At 45.7% G+C, this 23,156-nt stretch overlaps 1 protein-coding gene across 4 annotated transcripts in view; it reads left to right on the top strand.

The window, feature by feature from the left end:
- Window positions 1-411: 411 nt before the first annotated feature.
- The window catches only part of SETBP1 (SET binding protein 1), a 376,778-nt gene continuing 354,033 nt past the window's right edge, over window positions 412-23,156 (top strand). For 2 of the 4 annotated variants that reach the window (XM_045457590.1, XM_045457593.1), the window contains exons 1-2: window positions 412-741; window positions 20,959-21,615. In XM_045457590.1, coding sequence (XP_045313546.1) covers window positions 21,130-21,615 — 486 coding nt within the window. In that variant the 5' untranslated portion in view covers window positions 412-741; window positions 20,959-21,129. Of the gene's footprint in view, window positions 742-1,288; window positions 1,383-5,120; window positions 5,271-20,958; window positions 21,616-23,156 lie in introns of those variants that run through there. The other 2 variants (XM_045457591.1, XM_045457592.1) reach the window with 2 other exon arrangements.

Here is a 23,156-nt window from a genome sequence, read left to right on the forward strand (position 1 = left end):
CTCGCCGGGGACGCGGGCGGGCGGCGAGGGGACGCGGCGGGGGCGCGGGGCGGGCGCGGCCATGGAGCGGCGGCGGCGGCGGCGGCGGCAGCACTAGCGACCGCGGGCGGACGAGCGGGCGGGCAGGGCCGCCCGGCGCCGCGGACCGAACTGCACAGCTCAGCAAAAGCGCCCTCGCCCTCCGCGCGCCGCCTCCTGCGAGCCCAAACCCGGCAACATTTTTTAAAGCTCCAATCCATCCTTTGAAGAAAGGGGGGGAAAAAATAGCATTGATCGGAGAGACTGAGATATATATATATATATATATATAATTTTTTTTTTTTTTTTGGCTCCTGCTAAAATTAGCCGGGCTCGCCGCGCGCCTGTGTGCGAGTGTGTGCGAGTGTGTGTGCGTGCGGGCGTGTGTGTGTGTGAATGTGATTACTCCAGGACTCCTCGGGCTCCGGAGACGCCATTTTCCCCCTTGATATCTCTCTCCATAAATCGGTGGCGCGGCGGAGGCGGCCGCGCCGGGCGGGAAGCGCGGGGCCGGCCGGGGCGCCCGCCGCTCGCCGCCGCCTCCGCGCGCCCGGGGGCCCCGGCGCCCCCCGAGCGAGGGCGGCCCGCCCGCGGCTCGCGGTTTGACAGATGCTCATCGCCATGGAGTTGCCGCAGCAGCACCTTTGGGGGCTCGGGCAAGCGACGGGAGCCGGGATCTGAGCGAGCACCGGGGCCAGCGGATCCGGAGCCGCCGGGACATGGGTGAGCACACGCGGCGACCTTGGCCCGGGAGCACGGCGCCCAGCCTCCCCGCGGCGCCCCGGGCCCCCGCACGCCCGGGGCCGGGGGCGGTGTGTGTGCCCTGTATGCAAAAGTTAACGTCGCCTCGCCGGGGCTTTGACTTTGCACCGGGCGGGAAGGGGGAGACGGGGCTGAGGGGGCGGGATGCCGGTCCCCGCCAGGCTGCGGAGGATGGGCGCGATTCCGGCCCGCCCGCGGGTGGGCAGCGATGCTGGCTCATTTGGAGTGGCCCGTTGGCGGCGGCGATAGTGGAAGCGTCGGGCTGGAGGGCTGGTCGCTTATTGAGTTTCGCCTAATCTGATTCCCCCCCCCACCCCCCCCACCCCGCCTTTTGCACCCTCCCTCGGTCCTGCCGCCGGCTGCCTGGGCTGGCGGGTTTGGCGTTGGTGGAGTGGACTCGAGAGGGGGAGGGGGTAGGGAAAGAGGTGGGAAGGCAGCAGGATAGGTAGACATATATATTATTTTGGGGGGTCTCTTTGTAACTTGCAGGTTAAGCGGAGCTAGAGAGCTACATTGGATATTTGGGGGGGGGGGCATGTATCAGAATCTAACGTGTCGTTAATAGAAAGAAGAACAGGGAAGAAGTGGTCCAGCCGGCGAAGGTTGGTGTGTGCTTGTGTTGTGGCTGTGTGTTAGTCTTTCTCTTAAAATCTTAATCAATGGATCTGAGTCTCTGTCTCGTGCTCTCCGGTTTTGGGACTCTGAAAAGACAGGAATTCCCTTAAAAGCAGACGAATGCCTTTTTTTTTTTTTTTTTTTTTTTTTTTTTGAAAGCACGCATTGTGTGTGTTTCTAGAGGAGCCCTGGGCTTGAGAATTAACGGCAGGCTTCCCCGTTCGGTGGTTTCCAGTGGGAAATCACTCCGGAAAGGGAGCCCTTCAGTATCGATTTATTGTTTTTGTCTTTCAAACCATTATCTCTTTGGCTAAAATACTGTCTGAGAAGTTCCACAGAGACAAAGTCAGGTAAACTGGACTGGGCAGATCTTTAGCAAGATGGTGATAACGGTGATGCTGTTTGGGGTGTCTGTTTGTGATGGAAGCCTTGCTGGGTAATAGCAATTTCTGATCGGTAGAGCATGCTGCTTCTAAAAAAATAAGTGACTGCCTAAATGCTGTCTTCCAGTCCCCCTCCCCTACATGCTGCAAACACCCCTCCTCCCTTGACCCACACGCTTACAACAATTCTGAAATCGGATCCAACTGGGAATATTTTCTTTGGAGATCGGAAAGTTGTGCAATTGGAAGTAGAAGATGAGGCTAGAGGTACTGGGGGAGTTGTGGGGAGGGGGTTCTTATTGCCCCCTGATGCTGCATTTATTCTTTTTGTGTGTCTGTGTGGGTTCTGAGGGTGTGTATATCCATCTGAAAGGACTGTTGAGGGAAGGATTTCCGATTCGTTTCCGCTTCAAATAAACTGTCCTGATAATCTCATGGTTGGCGTCTAATACTAAAAGGCCAATTTGTGTGTCTCTTTATCGCCTCAGAAACTCTTCCAAAAGGGCAGTTTATTCTGGAATCTACAACAGCTACTTTTCATTCCACGCCCTCACCCCCTACCCTCCACTATCCACACCTTTCCCCCTAAAGTTTGGTTGGAGTCCGTGGTCTTTAAGGAAATCTAATACTACTTGTTTTTCAATAATATTATTATTTTTTTTTTGTTCTCTTCCTTTTCATTCCTTGACTCTGTTTCCTGTTTTTCTTCTTTTCCTGTAGATTCATACAAAAAACTAGTTTTATAAAGTAGCTGTCACTAAAACTATCTTGCTGTTGGGGCCCCACCTCTTACCCTCTAGTAGTTCACTCAGGTAAATCTGATTTACCCCCATTCAAACTCATCTTCGTTTGCAAACGTGTGTGTGTCTTGGGAGGTGGAGACAGGAGTGTAGTAGAGAAGAGGGACGTAGAGAGGAAGGGTGTTGTTCTGTGCAGGCCACATCTGCAACACTGGGGCCAGACCTGGACCCTCTGGGAGAGTTTCCTTTGCTCACCCCAGTTAGATGTTGTCTGGCTGGGATGGGGAGGCGGGGCCAAACTGGCCAGGGGCGTGTGAGGGAGGAGAAAGTTTGTAGCTCTTTAAAATGTAGCCAGTTTACAATCCCTGGTCATTCCCTCCCCTTTCTCCTCCTTTCTGTGGCTTCCACCATCCCAGACTCCCAAGACTCCCGCGGGGAGGCTTGATCTCCTGCCCTGACACGGTTGTCCAAGGCTTCAGAGTGTAGCTGAAGATGTTCTGCTTTCCTCTGTGCTTAATGGGATTGCCTCCTACCAGAGACGGGCGTTAGGACAGATCCGAGGAGTGTGGTTAAGCACAGAGTATTTGTAAACTTAGGGAAGGTGGTCTAAGAAGATAAGGAGACCAGGTACTCTGAAAGTGCTGCTTTGCACTAGATCTCCCCTCCCCCAGTAAGAAAAAAAATTCCTCGTCTTGGGAAGTAGAATTGGTGCAAAAGCTGGGCTGTGGGCGCTGCTAGCCACTCTAGTAACCTGAGCTGGGCTGGGGGAGGAGGTGGTGAGGGAATGTGATCGGGAGCCAGAGGAGGGAAACGGACTCGTCTCCCGGAGTTGGGAAAATAGACGTGTCACTGGAATAAACAAACTGGAGGTGGGGGAGGGGAGGGCTTGTAGTGAACATAAGGGGGAGTGGCTGAGAAGCGGCGGTATGGTAGGAGAGGGCCACTTCTGGCTTAGGAGAAAATATCAACTGCCTTATATGTTCATAAATGGGCTAGGCAAGTGAAGGGCTGTAATCCGATCTTTTGTACGTTAACATCATAATGTTACATAGGAAGGCGCTGCTGGGCAGGCCCAGTTCTGGACTTCACACGGGGGAATCCTAGGGGTATCCCTGAGTGAACCTAGGAGCCTCTTTGGTGCCATCAGGGCTTCTGGTCATGTACTCATATTATTCACAGCAAGCTACTTTGTAAATCACCTAACCTCAGTGAGGGTTGGGAGACAGAAAACATTGCGTGGAATCTTTGTAGAATTTTGTTGAGAAAGGTAGGTGGGGAGAGGCAGGAGGCAGGAGTTTGCCGAAGAAGAAATAAATAGGTAGGCATTTCCCCTGGATCCCTGATTCCCTTTCTGCTGTTATCTTGACTTTCAATTCCATTAGGGGCCGAATCAATACTTCTCTGGCACAAAAATATACCTCTAGGAGAGTTCTCTCAAGCCAGTCATTATTTTTAGTTGTACTTCAATCTCTGCTTCGAAGCTTCTCTGTAATATGCAAAAGGAGGAAGATGAGAAGAGGCTAGATGGATGGGATGTCCTTTCTTGATTCTTGCAGAGACACTGAAACTTGGCTGGGCCTCAGCCTCCCAGAATGCCAGTTTTTCCCTTGGAGACTTGAAGTTTTAATTGAAACCAGAAAGCTATTGAAGGCAGACCCAGCCAATGAAACCTTGTTTTCTCTCTGCTCAGGAATGGGAAATAAATAATTTTTTGCTGATGGCATTTCAAGTTGCTTCAGTTCTGCCCTTGCCAGAAGAATGGGGTAAATTATTATTAACACATTAGCATTGTCAGGAGTAGCAGTGCCTTAAAAAAATGGGATGATGTTATTGAGTTTATTCAGGGACCCACTGTGTGGGAGAGGTCTATGGGTGGGGGGCCGGTGGGGGGCAGGACGGGGGCTGCTCTTGCCCTGAAGTGGGACAGCCCTTCCCTGGAAAAAAGGAAGCCTCACAGAATCCTTGCTGCATACCACTGTGCTTGGTCCTTGGGTTCTTGCAATGAAGAGAACAAGTATCCAACTTCACTCCTGTTCTGTGGTCTATTATGAAACCTGGTGAGCTTACCAAAATGGTTGAGGCCAGGATTACCGTCGTACATATAGACATAGGTTTAAGATTCATCCAGAACTGTTTCTAAAGGCAACCCTGGTATTTCACCAAATTTTCATCAAGCTTCAGTCACTTTCATCAACCTAACACTTGATAAATGCAGAAAAGGAAATAGCAAGGTGTCCACAGAATGTACTACTTCATGAATTTGGGGGATAGAAGCTAACCTAAAGTTTTGTTTTGCTGCAGGTTTTCATTTCCATTTTCCCTTAGCCTTCAACTAGATTCTGATGCCCACTTAGACATACCAAGTTGGGGCAATATGAGGTTTGGGGGGGAACTGGTAACCTTAGATGGCTGAGTGCAAGTTAGTGGGCCCTTAGAGTTCTCAAGTGGAAGTTCCAACCATCTTTCAAAGTTTCTGGTCAGAGCAGAGTCCCTTTTAGAGTGTTTTTTTTTTTTCTTTTCCTTATCCACAGAGGATACCCTCCAAAGTTGAAGGAACATTTTTTTTTTTTCAGTGGCCTTTGGCTTAGAAACTCCCAGTTGACTTCCTATCCTGTTCAGAGCAAATGATGCCAGGGTGAAGCAGAGAGTTGAACAGCCCTGAAGTCCACAGAACACCTGGGGAGGAAGCAGGCAGCCCTCCCAGGAACTGATGATGGATTGTGATCAGCAGACCCATGAGAGATAATCGTAGGTAAAGCCAGCTGAACTGACCCCAGGCAAGCTGAGGCTTCTACCCTTCCAAGTGTTGGGGAGGGATAAGGATGAATGGTAAGCAGATAACAGGTGCAGAACTTTGCCAGCTTGGAGAAATGTTTCCCTTACCCAACTTCTCCCATCAAAAGTATGAAGTATCCTTTCATATGCATAGGTCTTTGTTCTTTTCAACATAGCTTCATATCACATCAGCCCCCTTGATTCTTCTAAGGGGGGAGGCCAGATAAGGAGTTTATCCCCATTCAGAAGATGAGGCAATTGACATAGTGACTTGCTGAAATGACAAGGTGGTTGCCCACCTGGGACCGGATGTTAAAGTGTGAAGAGCATTACACCTGAAGTGACAAGATCTGCTTTGGATCCTGTCCTTGCTACTTCCCAGTTAAATGGCCCCTGGCAAGTTATTTAACTTCTTTGAGCCTCAGTAACCTAATCAGGAAAATAGGGATAAAGATGCTTAGCTTGTCTACTTCACAGGCATTGTAAGGATTAAATAATACCAGCTAATTTCTGTAATTGAACTCTGAGAGGATTTCCATGCTGCCTCCTGGAAACTGGTGCCTGGGATTATTGTCACCATAGCCCAGAGATTAATAACCCTTTGGTGTGACCAGAAATGCCAACAGGGGCCCTTGTGTTCTAAGACAGTCAGGGAATACTTGTTTTCTGTTCTTGAGTTGACTCACAAGAAAAATGTGTGTGTGTGTGTGTGTGTGTGTGTGTGTGTGTGTGTGTATAAATCAGTTGAATTATTGGAGGCCTTGTATATGTCATGCATATCTAAGACTCAAAGTCTCAGATAAGATGCAATTTGGACTCGCAGGTGTATAGGCACTCAGGAAATGCTCTTAGCGTTAGGAATGAGAAGAAGAAAAGAAAAAAGATACGGAGGTACACAGAGAGTTAGGGCAAGCTGGAGAGAGTGAGGGGGAGTTTCTCCTTAGGGAGCCCTAGTGGCTGAGCAGTGACATTCAGGACAGTATTTAGCCTCTCTCAAGAAAAGAGCTCATAGCAAGATTGCCTCTGTCCCAGAGAACCATGTAGGGTGTCTAGAATCAGGAAAGCTTTTCACAGTCCATTTGCTCCCTGCCTCCTTTAGATTGCTTCTCTTTCTCTCTCTCATGATTCCCGGCTTGTCCTGTCCAGCAACCTGCACTAAGCACCTGGTAGTGTTCTCCAGTGTACCCCATTTTACACAACACTTGCTGGCTTCTGCTCCCATCAGACTGGTTTCTTCACTCACCTTGGGACCTCTGTACAGGAGTCCACTTCTGCACCTGAGTTCACTCTTTGTTTCTGCCTCCTCTCTGGAAGGTGTCTTGATTGGTCCCTTTTAGTCAGAGCATTTACCTCTTAGGATATCAGACCAGCTCTCAGCTCTGCACCCTGGTCTCTAGAGCACTTCAGGTATAAAGCACTTGCTTGGCAACCAGCTCATGCTGCTTTGCTGTTTGTTGTCACTACCGCCCTAGGCTGTGTGAATCCTTAAAGAAAGGAGCCAGGTTTGCCCACAAAGCCCTGTTCCTACTTAGGAGTGATTTCTGTTGCATGCATGAATCACAGAATTTATGCAAAGATAGGATATTAAAAGTAAATGTTGTTTAAGGTATACCAAAGCTCTGCACTGTCAAGCAACACAATGAAGGCCTCTTAAACAAAATGAATAATAACCACTTATGTTAATGGCTTTTTATACTTTTGGCCATCTTTCAGGGGCAGTCACCCACTCTGTTTCTCCCTCGAAGCCTAAGAGATAATGATGTTTTACCACGTGCACATCCTAACAGTCACTGATTCACTCATTCATTCAATCATCAAATATTTATTAAGTGCCTACTAGAGGCTCATTGCCACACTAGCACACATAGCTCTTGACTTTCTCTGAAAATTCCGGTTGCATTTTTGTCCACCACACTTCTTTTGGTACTTAACTGCGCAATCTTCTTTGTTACTTTAATCCCAGTGCTTCCCTGCTCCTCGGTGACAGTGAGGCTGGCTGCACTGGAAAGGAAGCCAGAGCAGAGAAATGTGCTCAGTTCCAGGAAGGGCTCCTGAGAGGCAGACTGTATGTTGGGCTGGCCACCCGTTAGCATATGTTGGGGGACACCTTCTTAGCTTGGGGCACCTCGAAGTGAATGAGGTTGGTTGCTATGGATGGAGGGGACCATTCTGAAATTTTGTGATTCTATAGCTAGAAGTGTCCTAGGAGTTTTGAAGCTTTTTTTTTTTTTTTTTTTTTTTTAAAGCTCAGAGCTTCTCAGACCCATTTAATGGCAGCCCAGCAACCATCCAAACCAATCCCACTGAGGAGTTGTGCCTTTTGCTAAGTGCTTGCTGTGGTAGAAGAGCTCTAGAAATGGAAATAGGGTCAGCAGAAATTGCCCAGTTAGAACCAGAGAGCCAGACTTGGAGGACAGGGACAGGGAGAGGCTGAGATGGATGGTGAGCTAAGTGTGAAGAAATATCATAAAGAATAAGATAAAGAATCATGTGGAAGGAAGAAAAAGATTGATTCTCTACATCTTTTTTGAATACTGGCCCCCTTTGGTGAGATAACTGAGTGGAGTAGAGGGAGCTGATGCAGACGGTTTAGAAAATCTGGAGTGTAATATTCCCTATCTGGGCTCTGCTACTGCCTCCTGTGCTAAGTAAGCATCTGGAATCTCTGCTGTGGCTACTCCACAGCCCTCATGGATCTGGGGGGCTGGGTGTTATTTTTGGGCGTGTAGGCTGGGCACAGGCTATGCCTGTGCTTCTGGGATGTCCTCAGCAGAGTCTGTCCTGCATTGGCCAGGGTTCCATAACAGCTGGTGATTGGTTTCTGTGCATTTTGAGGTCAAAGGGAACGATCCCCAGTTTGTCCAAAGCCAGAAGCCTCTGTGATTTGGGGTGGGGTGGGATCAGGAAAGTTGAGCTTTGATCTGAAGCCCTCTGAAAGTTCAGTGGGAATTCTTACCTACTCACCAAGGAACACCTGGTTGGATATTTAGGAAGAGGAAGGTTCTATAAGCTACCAAGACGTGGCAGTTACTTTTATTCTAGGATTTACTTGGGATAGGGGGAAAACCAGGTGACACTATTAGCCTAACTTGGTGAAGAACAATTTCTTCATTTTTCCTTCTGTCTGCCAAAGATTTGCAATTCTGTCAGTAGAAAAAAACTGCTTGGGTTTGAAATTGGGGTTGGAGCTGGAGAGATGGGAAGACCGGAGATGCTGAACTTGATGGATCCAACATAGTAGCCTGAGAATGCTCATCAGAAGCCGTGGGGCACCATTGTTGTGTTTGTAGCAGAATAATGAAATCTGGATGGCAAGTTCCTTGCAGTGGTTAGTGGCTCTTTCTGTGACCTATTGTTATTTGAGCTATGAGACCTTGATTTTTTTAAGTATTAAATTAATACTTAATTTGGTTAATAATGGTGGCTAAAAACAATAATATGATGTCAGAGCCATGTGGGCCTTCTTTCTGCTCATCACTTTGTTCTCAAGAGCTCACTTACAGTGAGTTTTTTGATCCACAAATATCTATTAAAATCTCAACATTGCTGCTGTGTGAGCCATTGTTCCTGATACTTTTCAGTGGAAAAGGTCCATGAGACATGGCTTTTGCCCTTGGAGAGTGGATAGTATATCTGTAGAGACATGCATAGCTCAAAAGGAAAGCTTCAGTCTGCAGCCAAAGTAGGAGTATGATCTAATGGAATTATGCTATTTGTGTGATCAGGAGCAGTCAGGGAAGGCTTTGAGAAGGATGTGGTATTGGGTTTGACAGTAGCATTGGAATAAGGGGATATTCTTAGTGGATAAAATAGCTTTGGCACAGGAGCAGAGGTGGGACAAAGTTCAAATGTAAGTTTGGAATTGCCACACACACACACACACACACACACACACACAGGAGCAGGGTGCCCCTGATGACAAGGTCCAACTGGCTGATATTGAGGGGCTGATCACCCATAGGAGGCATCTTGATGGTCTGAGGACTTCTCAGTGGGAAGGACAAGGTCTCTAAGTTGGACCCAATCTAGCTGTACATAGTTTTCATTCAAACTCATTTTCAGCCCTCTGATTCAACCGACTTTGTACACTCCTTGACATTTAAATATGAATGTGATGAGACTCTGATGGGTGCTGGGGGTGGGGAGGCAAGGACACCAAGGGATGGAGAGGACATTGTCTCTGCCCTCAGTCTGGTGGAAGATTTCATAAGAACTCATGAAAGGCAGCTATCTAAGGCTAACTGAACTGTATTGGGAGTGCAGGGAAGGCCAGAACCACTGGCATTGGACAGATCCCAGAAAGCTTCAGGGACTAGGTGGGGCTTGGGCTGAGTCCTGAACAATGAATGGGACAGTCTTGCATAGGTTCAGATCTGCAGAGAAGAAGCTCAACTTGAGAATATAGAGGCAGAAGGAAGATAACTTCTCAGAGACCAGGGTTCTGTGGAATGTCAGATGGCCAGACAGATGAAATGGGGGTCCTGTGAGAAAAAGGCCAAGGCTGCATGTTGAGATGGGAGCCATGACCAGAGTTTTCAGAATGCCAGGGGAATAGATGTGAGGAGCAGAAGGATGTGCCAGTCAGAGAACTTTCACACATAACACACAGGACAGAACCCTGACATCTGACTGTCCCATCTACCATTGGTATTGTTAGCTACCAACTCTTCAGTCTGGTATTCAAAAGAGGTATTTTCAGAATAAAAAATAAAACTATATACGAGCATTTAGAATGGGAATCAGCCACTCTGGAGAATAAAAATGCTCTGATACTGGCATTTATCAACAGGAGTTTAATGTATAATTGGAGGAAAGACATACAAGTTTTGGTAACAATGTGGTATTAAAAGGCAGTTCAAGATTCCTGAAGGAGAAATATCATAAAGGAAGGGAATAGAGCTAATATTTGTTTAGCTCTGGTATGCCATACATCTCCTTTGTGGAAGAAGCACAAGCATGTAGGTGTCAAATTATACTTTATGTTCAAATGACAGTAAGCAAAGTGATTGTGGAATCAGATGGTTGAGAAGTCGAGGAATTTGAATTAGGACTGAACAGGTAGTGGGGTCAGAACTAGAGACCCTTGAGAGAAAAACTGTCGAGTTTATTATTTGTTGGATTGTTTAGTTTATCTCCATTGCCTTCATGTACGTCTATCATTTTCATCCCCAGTTTACAAATGGCATGGTGGAGGACCAGAGTTTAAGTGGCTGCTAACTCTGGGTATTTGAAGACGGGTGGCATGATGAGTGAGTGGAAAGCAAATGACATTTGAAGTCAAAGAGCACCATCTCAGTGACTTTAATTAATTTCTCAACTCCAGTTTTCTTTTCTTTAAAATGGGCACATCTCAGGGTTAAATAAAAAACTTAAAGCACTCGTTATATACTAACTAGATGCATGTTAAAACGTAGGATCATTTTCTTTGCCAGGTGGCTCTCTCTACTCTATTTGGACAGGAAATACTATGACTACAGTTACTTCTTACATTTTGCTGTATTTCACCTTTTAGGTGCTATTCTGCATATGCTATTTACTGTTGTCTTTGTAAAGTTTGGTGAAAAGACTTGGAGGGCAGGTGAGAAAACTGATACTCAGGATTTGGAAGTAAAATGAAAAGTCAGGTGGCAGACTGGTCTTGGAGCTCGTATCTGTAGAAGTAGCTAGGGGTATCACTTTGTGTTTTAGAGACATTATCATGTAAATGTAAGAGTACAGGCTTTGGAATCTTATAAACCCTGGATTTGATTGTGGATCTGGTGTAGGTAATATGGGCCCTTGAGCAAAGTATTACCCTCTCTGGGCCATTATTTCTACATCTGTAAAATGAAAATAGGTCTTCTGTATTGCAGGGCTGCTGTCTTGATTAAACTCATAATACCTGTTGAGATCATTGGTTACATTTACCACCTCTCTCACGGTGAGTGTGTGCTTTCCTCGACTGCATGGAGAAACACAGGCAACAGATGATATGCCAGAGGTAGAACTTGCCCTACGAACTTGGGGATTGGCCCAGCCAGAGCTGTACAGATCTCTCTCCAGAGGCTCTAAGGCTCATGCTGTTGTGTTGTGTTATTGGTTCCCAAAGGAGGCACTATTTTTGAAGCTAGAGCTGGAACTGTTGGTTAATGGAAAATGTGCCAGCCTTAGGCCTCAGAAGTTTGATTCTGCTTCTCTCCCTATCATGGAGATCCCTGAACACAGGGACTGATCCTTAGTTTTGCATGGGGTTCAGTCAGATGGAGCCATAGAACCAGCAGGATCTAGAAGGAAGTTGAAAGAACCAGCCCAGACTTTGAAGGACTCTGGTTGTCAAGTTCAGGAGATAAGGCTTAGCAGCTGAGAATGTCAGAACTGAAGGAGCCACAGTTTACGTTATTGCACCCTTTCATTCTGAAGACGGGGATGGGGAGATCCAGGGAAAAAAAGGAACTTGTCCAAGGCCACCTAGCACCAGATGGCAGAGCAGGGAATTGAGCCTGTAATTTGTGACTAAACCAAGTCAGTTTCCTCCATAAGACAAACTGGGAAGAAGAAGAAAAGCAATAGTCAAAACAACAGCAAACACTTAAGTTACCAGGTGCAAATTAAACTATTTGTATGTGCTTCCTATTGTATAGGGAGTTTGGGGAGGTTGGCCTCCAACCCCTGTCCCCTCAGGCTTTACTTGGGATCTGTGAAGAGAGGCAGCAATTAGCCAAACACTAGCTTAAATGACACAGGCTATGGAAGTAAATCAAATTTAACAAAATATTTGAGTGTCCACTATGGTGATCCCAACATGTTCTTTCATAATTATCTTATTTAATCTTCAATTACTTCTCAAAACAACCCTTGAGGTAGGATTATAACCCAATTTCCAAATGAGACTTGAACAGTGTAAACATATTTTCTAGGAACAGTTACTAAGTGGGAAAGAGAGGCTAAGTAATCTAAATATGTGACATCAGATTGGTGCTGCTTCCATTCTTCTTTTCAAGCGGAAACATAGCTTGGACACTTGCTGTTGGATCCTTACTGTGTATGCTCATTGTGCTCTGAACTGTGTCAGAGATCCATGTAAAACCCAGCTCCGACCCTTGTGGAGTTCCTGGTCTGGTGGAAGAGAGAAATAAGTACATGGAACATTGCAGTAGTTTGCCAAATGCTCTGTAGCAGAATGCTCAGGGAAGTGAGAGCAAGACCATCTGTGAGTGTAAGTGTGTGTGTGCGTGTGCATGCGCGCGCACGCTTGTGTGTGTGTGTGTGTATACATACAAGGGGAAAGGAATAGAAAAGGAAGTTTCAGCCGGCCTCCATGAAGAATGTGAAACTTGAGGCAAATCCTGAAGAATGACTTAGAGGTTACAGTGTGGAGAGAGGAGAAAGGTCAGCTGGAGGAATTAGGAGGGAATCCCATGAATCAATGCAAATCAGGGGACTTTGGGGAAGCCACAGCTCAGCAGACACTGTTGGGGAAATTGGTGGGTGCAGAACTCAGGAGCAATGCTTGGAGGAGGTGATCTGTGGATAGGAAGGTACCATCCAGATATGTGGTATAAAAAAGCCACTGAGTCTGACCTTCATTTTTCACTGTAGACCACTGGTGTGTTTGCAGGGTTAGAGAGAGCCATCGTAGCAGAGCTATGTTGCCCTCACTGATTGAGAGCTGGGTAAGGGTTGGGTCACTTGATCAATTTATCAGAGTTTATGGTGCATTTACTCTGGGTATTTCTGCAGCAGGAAGGATTTCAGGGGCAGATCACTCAGAGTCATGGGCACCTGAGTCAAATGGTGCTTGGTGGCCTTTGACACATTCTCTTATTCAGCATTTCCTCAGTGAATGATTTGGAGTATTGCTCCATGGATCAGGAGCTGTGCCAGGCTCTGGGGACTCCATGGTGAGCCAAATAGACTAGCTTTTACCCTCAGGGGCATACTGTCTAGTGCAGGAGGAGGCGGGGTGCAGAGTTGCACCCATGAGTGGCACATGCATTTGTAAAATATAATAAATGCTAGTGAAGAAAACCTCTGTGCTGTTAAGGCACAAAATAGGGAGTCCTGATCTGGTTGTGAAGCTTGGGGAAGTGCCTTTAGACCTGGGCCTGAGTAATGAAGAGGCATTATTAACTCAAGGGGGCTGGAGGAGGACCCTAGGTTCATGCCAAGTCTTTGAAATGGGAAAGGCCACTTCTGACTCCCCACCTAAATACCTTAGGTGACATAAAGAAAGATGAACACTGAATCACCTCCAAAACCAGTCAGATCGTGACTGGTTTAAATTCTCTTAAAAGAATTTGAGTAGGGGTTCTTATAGCATTAGGCCAGTGAACCTAGGTTAACATACATTAGCTTCCCTATCTGTAGTTAGGTGGGATCACATTCCATCCTTTTACACCCTTTGCCTTCTAAGATCAGAAACTCCTAATTTCTGTCAACTAGAAAAATTGGCAGTCATCCGGTCTACTGCATGGGCAACTTTAATAAGACAACTGAAGATAGTTTCCTCCCTGCTGTCATTATACATATCTTCAAAGTCTATGGCTTTCAGAAACCAAATGGAAAAGTCTGAAGGAGGGAGGTTTGAGAGGGGTGGAAGCAGGGCATTGACTTCTGGGCAGAGATGGCTCCTCAAGTTCAGCTCTGAGGTAGACACAAAGAGCCCTTGTCACAGTGCATATTGGGGATTTCAGCTCTTCAGAATTTCAAAGAATCTGGCAGAAGAAGCCCTCATCGTCCAGCAAAACAGTAGTAGGTAGATGTCTACTGTCAATGGTGTTCTAGTAAATGCTTAACACCCTGTTCTGCAGATTTGTTTTGAAGCCATTATTTGTGAAGTTTGCTAATTCCGGTGGTGTAAACACTCTTACCATAGCCAATTTTCAAACTACCAGCCTGACCCCATTGAATGTGGAGTTGGGAGGAGAGACACAGGATAGGCTCTCAGGATCCCCTTGAGGCTGCTGTCAGCACACCGCCATTACTGTTCAAGAGAAACTTAGATGATGAGATCATTGACAACAGCAGTAGCACTGAGACGAGGATTTGATTGCCTTCCAGGTGGACTGAAGGTAGAGTCAAAAGCTGCCCAGTGCTTTTTCTGTAGATGAACACTACCTGGTATGACTCTCTTCTCCTTTACAGCATGAGCAAAGAGCAAGAACCAACAGGAGGCCTTAGAGGGAAAAACACCCAAATAAGGTAAAAGGAACAGTATCATGAAAATTATTTACTACAACTGCAAAATAAGAATTTCAGGAAGCTGCCAGACATCTGCAACAGGAAGAAGCATGACCGCCGGTGGGATAGGAGCACAGAGTCACAGGGAGGGAGTGTGCAGAGATGAAAAACATCAGAATCAGCTGAAAGGAAGATGCATGAAGTAAAGAAAGCCTGCAGGGATCCAAACTGTGTAATAGCAGAATTAAAAATCTGCAATAGAGACAAAGGGAACACGGAAAATAGAATTAAGTTGGTATCATGGAGGGTAGTTTGGGGTTTGCTCTCCCACAATGCAAAATCAAGAAATAAAAACAGTAAGAGAGAAAATGAGGGAAATGGAGGACATAGATGGGAATGCTAAAGTGAGGATTACAGGAAAAACTGAGAGAGAAGCCAGAACCATTGAGTAGAAGAAATAGTTAAAGAGGTATGATCGCAGGGGATATTCCTGCCTCTATAGATACAAAAAGCTCATCATGTTGTAGGAAAAATAAAAGGAGAGGGATCTTCACTGTACTCATTTTGTCATTCATAAAATTCTAATACAATGGAGGAAAGATCTTCAACTATAACAGCGTAAAACAAGTTGCCTACAAAGGAAACAAACCAGGCTGGCCTGCATTTTCTCTTCTGTTATTTCCAATGTTAGAAGACAGTCTACAGAGTTTTGAGGGGGAAATGTTTCTGGTCTGAGATTATGCTTTTACAGGTAAAGATGGAAGAAATGACTTATGGGGATTTGCAGGACACAGAGCTGAGGTGGGGCTGGGGGTGGGGCACAGAAGAGTTCTGTGAGAGGGGGAAGGTCAGGAATGAGGCAGGGGACTCTTGTATATTTGTAGATTGTTTGCCTTTAAGACCATATGGGGTGCATGTTTTTAATTTTTTTTTAATAAAGAGCATGTGTAGTTTTATTTAAAAAAAGATAATAGTCATAACCTAATAAGGTAGACCAGGAAGGCATTTGTTCCATCTTGCTGATGAGACATTGAGGCTGAAAGAAGACTTATGTGGGCTCCTACTTGACAACACTAGGTACGGAATCCACATGTTTGACTCCTGTTAAATATGCCAAGGGCTCTGCCAGCTCCACCATATTGTCTCTTTGGAAGGCAACAGTCCAGCTGATGATGGCCTGCATGTGGGTGGTGCCGTGGGAGCAGAGCAGATGGGAGAGGTGGATGATGTTGGGAAACCCAGGCCGTGTTGGGTTGTTCATTTATTAATTCAGTCAACCAGCATTTCTTGAGTGTCCATTATGTGTTGGGCACAGTGCTAGGCATTGGGACTGCATGCATGAATAAAAATGCAACCTTTGTATATTCAGAGACTCAGAATAGTGATGTAAGGGAGAAATACCTTTAAACACAGAGTAATCGTGTTCATTGGTCAAGGCAGGAGGTAGGGGTAAGTACATACATTAGGGAAAGCCTAAGCCCATCAGAATCATCTGGAAGGCTTGGGAAAAGCCAGAGGGCTGGACCCCACCCTGGGAGCCCTGATTCAATAAGTGGGGCTCAAAAATTTGCATTTATGTTGCTATACTCTGGGATTAGTAAGAGTTTCCCAAGGCTTCAGGATTAGGAAAACTTCTTCCATCTTGCAGATTTGAACGGTAGAGAGGATGCGTTCCTTGGGACTCTTTTGGGTTCTGAGACACATCTAGCCATCCAGGATTCCCCAAGTCCCTCAGAGAAATAATTCTGAAGGTCCACACTATCTAATGTGGAGTGTCCTCATAGGTCTGTGGCTGTGCAGGGTAAAATTAGAGTCTTGTGTCTGGAAGAGACCTTGTTCTATTCATTGCTGAGTTAAGTGTGGAGTAAAGGACTCAAAGCAGCCTCTCAAATAGTCACTGTAGAAGGGAGAGCCATGGGTAGAGGGCAAGTTCCTGGACTTCTCCCCCAGTGTTCTTTCCAAATACATCACCACCCTTCTTGCCCCTCTGTTTCCGTGGGACCTGCTGGGCAGTTATTTCCTAAGCAAGTTTTATTACTCCTGTGCCCTGACACCAGGTCCTACAGGAAGCCACCAAAGAGTTAACTTTATTTGGACTAGGAGCCTGAGCCAAGTACAGAGTGTCCATTGTGCACCCGCCCCCTCTGGAGGAGTCGCTGACTGCTGGAATGTGACAAGGCAAAAGGTTTTCACCTTGCGTTGGCTCCTCTCCTCTGTGAGTGCACAAGTGGGTGCGTGTGCTCACGCTCACATGTTGGCAGGGGTACACCACAAGAGAACTCTCAGTTGTCTCCCAGACTCACCAAAAAAGTGAATGGTGAATTTGGGGTGGCAGGTATGTGCTGGGAGAAGGGAAAAGAACAACAGCTTTGTGTGCTGGGGAAGTAAACAGACAGGTTAGGTTTCTTTGCTCTTCACTTTTGAAAGCTTCTTTATTTTTTTAAGGTGAGGGGTGCATGTGGACATGGGGGGCTAGATTATAATCCTCAGCATAGGCAGTGAATTTCACAGAGGGCGCTTGGGCTGGCAGAGCTGCAGTCAAAGTAGTTGGAACCACAGGACTTTGAATAGCTGTCAGGGGGCTAATTCATTTTCATTCAGAAAGAACTTGAAGCCCTTCAAGTACCCAATCCTGCACTCGGTGTTGAAGCAAATGTAAGGGTTGTACAACCACAGTCGGTCTTAGCCTGAGACTGAATTGCGATTGAGTAAGGAAAATAAGATTTGTGTGCTCGAAACAGCAAGAAGACGATGCAAGACTAGTATTTAGTGGCAAACTATACAGCTGGGTGCAGTGTAAGTCAGGCCAGGGAGTGAATGCTGTGGTCCAGAGTTTATAAAATGTTGCCATGAAGAAGTGAAGGCTTGGGCATGACCTTGAACTATGGAAAGGTTTGGGATCTGTGTGTTTGCTTGTTCATTCCTTCGCACGACAAACATTTGGAGAGGACCAGTTATATGCCAGTCATTGCATGGGTCGGTAGAAGGGGATATAAGAAAAGATTCTATAAAAATACCACGGTGGAGAGAATTCTGTGTTTGTAATGCCACAGTGGAGACTGGTTTGACTTGAAAAGGCAATGCAGGTTGGTGGCTAATGAGTCCTAAGACTGGATTCTTTTTTTTTTTTTTTTTTAATTTTTTTTGACATTTATTTATTTTTGAGACAGAGAGAGAGAGAGAGAGAGAGAGAGAGAGAGAGCATGAACAGGGGAGGGTCAGAGACAGAGGGAGACACAGAATCTGAAACAGGCTCCAGGCTCTGAGCTGTCAGCACAGAGCCCGACGCGGGGCTCGAACTCACAGACCGCGAGATCATGACCTGAGCCAAAGTCGGACGCTTAACCGACTGAGCCACCCAGGCGCCCCGAGACTGGATTCTTAAAGTGAGACTGGTACAGAAAACCGTGTTCGTGAACATTGGGATGATTTGAAACTGTGTTACTGTTTGATCTCTGTTATTTACCATGTCATACTCAGACTGCCCTGGTTCGGGTCCTCATGCCACAAGAATTGAATTTCAGTTGAGCCTCCTTATGGTCCCCCGCCTCTAATATCAGGTTCCATTAATTCACCCCTTACACTACATGCCAGAATTATCTTCCTAACGCGCAGCTTTGAGTGCCTCTTTCCTACTAACATCCCTTAAATGGCTTTCCATTACCTGTAAGATAAAATCTAGCTCATTAGCATAGCATTCAAGGGTGTCCTGTGATCTGGTTGTAACCTTTTATCTCCAGCTTTAACTCTCACCAGTCCCCATTTTGTGCCACATCTCCTGGCCAAGCGTCAACTTTCTCTTTCCTGAGCGTGACCCTCCTGCAGGCTCCTGCTTCAGGCCTCCCTGCATGCTGTTCCCTCTGTCTGCCATGTTTTCCTTCTTCCCACTCCACCTGTTGAAGCCCCTGAAGGTCAAAGCCATATTCTGTGCTCTCCTTGAAGCCTTCCTGTGTAGTTTCCCATCTGTTTCTCTGTACCTCACTGAAGTGGGAAACATTTTCTCTTCCCTTGTTTCTCTTCTTTACTATAGGACATATAAATATCTACTTTGTTGTAGTTGTTTTCCAAATCTCTCTTCAAGAATGCGAACTCTTTGAAGAAAGGGACTGTATTTCAGTTGTTATCTTAGGATCTTGACTGGAGGAGCACTGAAAAATAAATTGTTGAATTTTCATTTTTTTGTGGACCTCTCACAACTTGAGTTTTAAGTTTCAAAATGTTGTCTTCAACATCAATTAATTCATGATTTATACCATTCAATATAAGGAACTCTGAAGGGAATTTTTTTTTGATGGGAGAGATTTTCTTAATAATATACCATTTCACACTACTATCCATTCCTCTAAAGTTAGATTTCATCTTCTTTTATCACAGCACAGAACCTGCAATAGACATTCAAAGGTCCAGGTGGATTTAGTTTAGGTTAGGAACGTTTAATGGAGAACATGGCTCACTCTTTTGCCCTGACACAAGAATAACTTCATAAGTACGTACCAGGGAATTAAATGTCACATTGAAGATTCCTGCCAGAGGAAGCAAACCACTGAATACTACTGCCTTGTGAAAACATGGCTTGCAGTTTGGATGGACCCGGGGTACGAGCTGAGAAAGATCTACTGGACAATTGGTGCTTGACACACAGGGACACATTCTAAGGCATCTTGATGTCTCCTCAACAGCTAGTGTGGTACCCGACAACCAGTAAGAGGGGCCTCAATGAATGTTGACTTGAATATGACTTTTTAAAAATTATATAAAGTTTTAGGAAGGTAGATCAGTCTGGATGACACAAATAATCTTACAAGTGAAAGAAACTTCAAGTGTCACCTGGTCTAACTGCCTTCCCCTGCCCCTAAGTGGGGACTTTGTCCCTTCTGTAGCCTGGGGCACAGGTGGCTGCCCAGTCTTCTTGTGACAGATTCAGTGAAGATGCTCTTGCTCTCACTAGGGCAGCCTCTTCTCTTCCAGAAATGCTGTGTTCCTTGGGTTTTCCCCTTAGAGGAAGCAGTTGTAAATGTGTCTTTCTGCAGGGCTGAGCGGTTTCCAGGAGCCGAGTATGCTCCTGGGCTTCTCTGGGGAGCAGAGAATGGCTGCCTTGCTGGCCAGCTTCCTCACACCATGTCAGCCGAAAATGTACTGATTCCAGAGGGAGAAAAGACATGCCCGGTCTCCAGGCTTCATTTTTGGCTGTTCTCAATGTGTCTTTGCAGTTCTTAGGCATTTTCTGGTGGGCACATTTGCTGGTTACTACCTTGAATTGCTGGGCTCCAAGGTAGAAGGTGTGCAGTAATGTCTTCTGCTGGGAAACCCCAGCCCATTGAGCTATTTAAGGCTTGAGTGTGATCTCACCTGCAGCCTAGGGATGGAAGAAGATAGTGTCTTGAAATTTTGTGTAGCCCTGGGGCTCTCTGTTTTCTCTTGAGGATGAGCACTGCATTTCCTTTGGGTCTTGAAAATGACGAGTCTGAAACTGGGAATAATGGGACATACAGTGAATAAGGGTGAGGGATAGTTTAGCTGGTCCTATGATGGTCTGCAGAGAACCTGACTGATGTTTCTGGTTTCCTCTGGAAGGAAGGCAGAATCAAAGACCCTGGGGGTGGGGGGTGGGGAGAGTCATTCCTGATACCTCCAAAGGCCTGTGAAATGCTCCTTCTCTCTTTTTCCCTTTTTTGTTGTCATGTAGACAGAATGCCACTTTATTTAAGGACCAGAAAGGGAATTAAAGCTGTCTCGAATGGCTATTTTTATCTAAATAATTGATAATGATTAAATATCTTTTGTGTGGACAGAAACATTTTTAGTGATTGTTTTGTATTAATCACAGCATTAGAAGTGATTTTCCACTGAACTCTTTATGTTTTCCTCTTTCAAGCCTGCATCTAAGCTTTGCATTTGTTTTAAGAAATAAAGCTAATTTTGTGTAATTGAAATAATTTACCATGGAAGATGATAAAGAAAGAATGGTCAGGAGGTTAGCTAAATGTCCTTCCAACCAGACAGCGGAGGGTGGCTCAGGGGTTGTGTTCAGCTTTGCAAACTGTTCTTCACATGTCAGAGGGAAGTGGTGCAAGAAGCCAGCCAAACGTGGTTCCCACAGACCTGCCTCAACACTTTAGACTTCCCTTTCGTCATGGTTGGTTTTGATGGTGACTCAGCTAGCTGTGGCTTCAGTATAAGAAACTTGTAACTTTGTATTGAACTGGAGGACTGGCTGCTCCTATCTTTATTCTTGGGCCCATAGCCAGAAAAATTAACCATTCAGTGAAGGGCTGTGTGTGTGTGTGTGTGTGTGTGTGTGTGTGTGTGTGTGTCTGCGTAACATAATCCAATATAATCCAATTTGGGGATGTGCATGTTCTGGTTTGTTTTTTTTCCCATCTTTTTTTTTTTTTTTTTTTTTCCCCCCTGATGCCATAGATTAGGGGGAAGGGGCTTCTAGAACTTGAGTTACTTTTGAGGTCATTTTCCTTCCTGCCATGACTAATTATCTCTCTGTTTCTCAGTTGCAGATCTGACCTCTTCTGAACACTTGGCCGTGTCTCCATTCCTGGGACTCTGAACCCAGCAGCTGGACCACTTTGTCCTTGGGATTTCGGGTGTCCTCGCTTCTCACCTTTCCCTTTCCCCCTCTTCTCTCCCACCTCCTGAGAACTCCTGAAGACTGTAGGATTGTCATGGAGTCCAGGGAAATCTTAAGCACCTCCCGGCAAAGGGGGGACGAGTCGGAATTCCTGCCTGTCTCCTCAGCCAAGCCACCGACTGCTCCCGGCTGTGCAGGAGAATCTTTGCTCTCTGCTCCAGGACCTGGGAAGGGGATCCCAGTGGGCGGAGAACGCATGGAGCCAGAGGAGGAGGATGAACTGGGCTCAGGGCAGGATGTGGATTCCAACTCAAATGCAGACAGTGAGAAATGGGTTGCAGGAGATGGCCTGGAAGAACAGGAATTTTCTATCAAGGAGGCAAACTTTACAGAGGGGAGTCTGAAGCTGAAGATTCAGACCACCAAGCGGGCTAAGAAACCCCCAAAGAATCTGGAGAACTATATATGCCCCCCTGAGATCAAGATCACCATTAAGCAGTCTGGCGACCAGAAGGTGTCCCGTGCTGGGAAAAATAGCAAAGCCATGAAGGAGGAGGAAAGAAGCCACTCCAAAAAGAAGGTAGGGAGCCCCGTTTTGTAGGGTTTTTTGTTAATTCATTTTTGCCACACCCCCTCCCCCCCAGCTATTAAAGGTCTGTTTGATTATTACTTATTTATTTTGGAATTATCAATCTCTTTGATGGAATACTTAACAACCTCCAGAAGAAATGCCTCTGATATCTTGTACAGTGTCTAATTTATTATTATATCTTCTACCCACATGAAAATTAACAGCTACTAGAATTATAATTCTGGAACATTTCTATTTATTGTGTAGCAGCCTCTTGGGTAGGTCAGACCTGGCTAAGCTGTGACAAAATTAGAGGGTTTTTTTCTTTTTTAGCTTTAATATTTGCATCTGTTATAGTTAAGCATGGGATATGGAGAGTTTTGGTCAATCAGAAGAGTCAAGAACCTTTATAACCTTCTTTTGGTTTCAACCACCATTGTTAAGCCTGTCTAAAATAGGCAAGTTAATCACTGGACTAAGGAAGTCACCTTCATAGTAATTTAGTCCGGTAGAAGGTGAGAGATCATTGCTCTGAAAGCCAGTGGTGAGCCCTGGAGCTCAAACTGGAGAAAGAAGAAGGAGCGGATAACTGACCTGAATCTTTGTCTAACACATCACAGATGTTTTGAGATTGGGTATTGACTGAACTTGGTTGGTTGTCACTTTCCTCCTACAGGCCTAACTGGTGGAAAGCAGCCCTCTAGGGGATTGGTGGTGGTATTTGGTTGGGAATGAATGGGACCAGGTTTCATTGTAATTATATCACAGGGGGTTACAGTGACTTCCCTTCTTGGGGGGGGGGGGGGCGGTATGGCACTCAGCTATAATAGCAGAGGACTGCCCTAGTCTCGAAAGCGTTCCAAAACTCTCTGGGGCTTGTAAATGCCTCTGAAAGGAGCCCCCTTGTTGACAGAGGTTTTGGGTTCAGGGTGGTAGGAGTTCATCAGAGTCTTTGTAACTTTCCCCCACATCTTATTTACTTGGGCTCTAGACATGATGGATTAGCTAAAAATAGTACAAATGAATGACCCTCTTTCCATTATGGCTCAGAGATAATCTGTAGCATTTTTTTTACTAGTGGTTTTTGAGCTTTTCTGTAATCATTTTCAGTAGAACTGCTAGGACTCATGTTTTTTCATTGGTGTAAGCCTTGTGTCCTCCCTCACGCTAAGTGTTTGGGCTGATATATTGAATTTAAAATCCAAAGACCCCGATGAGGGGAGATTTTCTGGGTGACCAGTGCCTTCTGGTTTGCTCAGACTATCCCAGTTTTAAAACCAAAAGCCCTGAAACCAGGTACCCCTTCAGTCTTGGGCAAGCCAGGACAGTTGGTCATCTTATTTTAACCTTTGGAATATAAAATAATTTTTAGAAATCGGCTTGTTTTCACAGAGCACAGAGGTTGTGCTTTCCTTCCCCTGTCCCCATTACAAGTTGCAGTGATTTCTGGGGTTTCTGTCATAAAAGAGTACCTAAGTGCCTTTGGAAACTTTTGAAATTCTTGCCAGAAAATGGAACAGTTCACATTAGGCTCCACTTGGAAAGTGAGG

This window comes from Leopardus geoffroyi, chromosome D3 (genome assembly GCF_018350155.1).
Source record: "Leopardus geoffroyi isolate Oge1 chromosome D3, O.geoffroyi_Oge1_pat1.0, whole genome shotgun sequence".
Classification (NCBI taxonomy): Eukaryota; Metazoa; Chordata; class Mammalia; order Carnivora; family Felidae; genus Leopardus; species Leopardus geoffroyi.